Source organism: Arachis ipaensis, chromosome B05, assembly GCF_000816755.2.
Source record: "Arachis ipaensis cultivar K30076 chromosome B05, Araip1.1, whole genome shotgun sequence".
NCBI lineage: Eukaryota > Viridiplantae > Streptophyta > Magnoliopsida > Fabales > Fabaceae > Arachis > Arachis ipaensis.
In genome coordinates, this window is record NC_029789.2 from 146,776,895 (window position 1) to 146,779,941 (window position 3,047).

The 3,047-nt window shown below is 31.3% G+C and overlaps 1 protein-coding gene across 1 annotated transcript in view; it reads right to left on the minus strand.

Annotated features, from left to right (window-relative positions):
• Window positions 1-2,906, minus strand: part of LOC107642216 — a 3,637-nt gene extending 731 nt beyond the window's left edge. Inside the window, exons 1-2 of the mRNA XM_016345513.2 lie at window positions 2,528-2,906; window positions 86-150 (exon numbers count right to left, since the gene is read on the minus strand). Of these exons, the coding sequence (XP_016200999.1) occupies window positions 86-150; window positions 2,528-2,735 (273 nt within the window). The 5' untranslated portion in view covers window positions 2,736-2,906. The remainder of the gene's footprint in view (window positions 1-85; window positions 151-2,527) is intronic.

The window sequence follows — 3,047 nt, forward strand, 5'->3', positions numbered from 1 at the left end:
TATTAAAATAGTATTTTTGTACATGATTAATTTGATCATTAGTTTTTTATATATATAATATTCATTTTAAATAAGCAAAACAAACCTGATCCTCTAATGAATTGAACGACAACGATGATCTCTTTGTTCTTCTGATGATGGCTAGACCCACTGAATTATCCGTCGTATATAAAAAAATAAAATATAGAGATCAAATAAAACAACTACTTTTATGATAAAAGCACATAAGATCTTTTGATGAAAAAAATATGAAAAAGTATAGCTAAATAATATGAATGTCGGATATTCAATTTAATAGGTATACAGATAATTATATTTATTATTTTTAATTGAATAATTATTTCTTTTGATTTGATTTACTCATGTATAATTAATAATGACTGGATGTTCAATTCACTAGATGTGTAGATAATTATCTCAATGTCAATTAAGGTTTATGTGCAAATAGTATAAGGAGCCAAGTGTCCACCAGCTAAGAATTGAACAACTCAATTAATAATAATTAATTTTAAATTATTTTTTTAAATTTAAAATTTGATTAATTGACGTTAATGGCATTTTTGAATCAAAACTTACCCTAATTTATTTTCACTTCCACTCACCATTCACCATACAAAATCACAAATCTTTCGTCCTCGCGCCGCTAGCGTCGCCACAGCACCGTCCTCGTGCGCTATCACCGGTCGTCCTTGCATCCTTTTCCGCCACCTCATCTGCCGTTCGCGCATGAAAGACAGCTACCATCGCGTTTCTACTTCACCCTCCTCGTGTCCCATTGCGACTCCCAATCGCTTGCCTGACGCACCCTTGCCGCTCGCGACTCCCCATCGCTCGCCACTTGCACCCCACAACTCTCTATCCATCGCGACGCAGTTACCACCAGGTCCCCATTGCAACGCGCGATCAACTACTCTGATCCGTGGCGACTCCTTCACTCATCGCAACACGCCACTGCGAGTATCCTCACTGTCCACGTAACGCAGTCCAAGACGTCGTCACTGGCTACCCTGCGACTCTTCTTCTCTTCCTCCTATTTAATTTTGAATGATTTTTTTAACTATTTTTTATGTTTCTTTTTTCTACATTTCGGATGATTCTTTTTATTAGTTTTGGATGATTCTTTTTCTTATGTTTTGTATGTTTTTTTTCTTGGGATTTGAATAATTCTTTATCTTATGTTTTAGTGCTTTTTATTTTTTGGAATTTCGAAAATTTTTTTGTAAAGAAGAAATAGTGTTTGCGTAATAAATGGTAAAAGATGAATTAGAGTAAGAAGAGGCAATTAATAATCATTAATTTTGTATCTTTTAAAAAAAAAATTTAAATAATCACTAATTAATGACAATTAATGTTATTAATTAGTATAGTTAGTATAGAATATAATTTAAAAATATTTGTTGGCTATACCCTTCTTGTTTTCCTAATAAAATTATTTTTTATTTTGTTGGATCAATTTAAAAATTCATTATTCACATTGTTTATAAAAGTCATTGTAACAAAATCTAAAAATATACATATAAATGAAAGAGAATCTTTGCAAGCTCAAGCTCATATCCTAAATGTTTCAAAAGGAAAATGGTACTCAACTAAAATCAGGTTAGAAAGACAAAATATTAGGAAGTTAATATTTTTTTAGAATAATATTATACATACAAATTTTTTATCAATTAATTTGATCTAACGTCAACAATAATAATTATTTTAATTATTCTTTCTCTCTCNNNNAAAATATATTCCACCACACGAATCCAATAAATAAATGATGAGCAAGTATCAACAACTCAGCGAGTGTATGTATAGCTACTTCATTATTCACTTCTTAATTTCCTATGATGTTATAACAAAACAAATATCAAAGATCACTAAATGTATTTTAAAGAACAGGCAAGTCGTTATCACAAATTAAGTAAATGGACACACACTAAATATATATTTAAGATATAATTAACCATTAAAATTAATTATTAAAATAAAATATATATTAAAATATAAAATACATATTTCAGTTATCAATATAAAATATATGTTAAATATAAACTAAATTATATATATATTTATACACAAATACATAATTTTTAATAAATTTATACCGTCATTTATCATATATTCTTGTTTATAAACTTTTGAAGTGAATAATAATTAAAGGTGGAGAGAAAAAAATAGCATAATTTCAAATGGTCTAATTTTTTCATACTCAATTAAGAAATTGTGGGTTCGAACCTCATATCTTTAGTAAAAAAAAAAAGAAAGAAGAAGAAAGAGAAAGAGAAAAAAAAGCTAAAAGATTGATGCGGATAATAAATATCTAAGGCATATTCCACATGTATTTTTCTTCAGGGTCCCCTTAGTTACATGCTGTTTGGTTCAGGTGCCACACAAAGTCAAAAACCAGCTTCTAGCACACAAGTCAAAAGGCATTAATCGGAAAAAATGCCACAATATGCATCCACCCAAACGCTGTCTTATCAACTCACCCACACTTTAATTTGGTGTAACGGTGGAAGCCTGGATGGTTAGGATCACGTACCTGAGGGTGCATTCTGTTTTGTGGCACAATTGCGGTTGCGGTGGCGGTGGTTGAGGGTGGAATCGAAGGCGTCCGGGAGGTGGCGATCGAGGCGGAGGAAGCGGCGGCGGTTTATGCTGTTTTGGAGCATGGTGCGGACAAAGGAGGCTTCTATGGTGTTGAGGAATTGCATGTGCTTCTCTTCTGTCCAATATGTTGGAGACTCCATGCTCGTGGTTGAAGAGGGTTTCTTGGTTTTGATATGAAGAATAATGAAGAGGATGTAACTAACAAACCACTAGAATAGTGATACAACAAAGTGGGAATTTATTTCAGCCTCCAATGTCCCAATTTTATCCTCTAAGATTATATATATACTAGACCTACTAGGGGGAAAAAAATCTTCACACAAACAAGATTTTCTCTATTTATAATCATCAATAACTTTCTTTTCAATTTTCAATAAATAATAAGGATACTTTTTTTAGAGTGAAAAGTAATTATTTTTATGTGAAGTTAATATTTGAATATCGTTAAATAA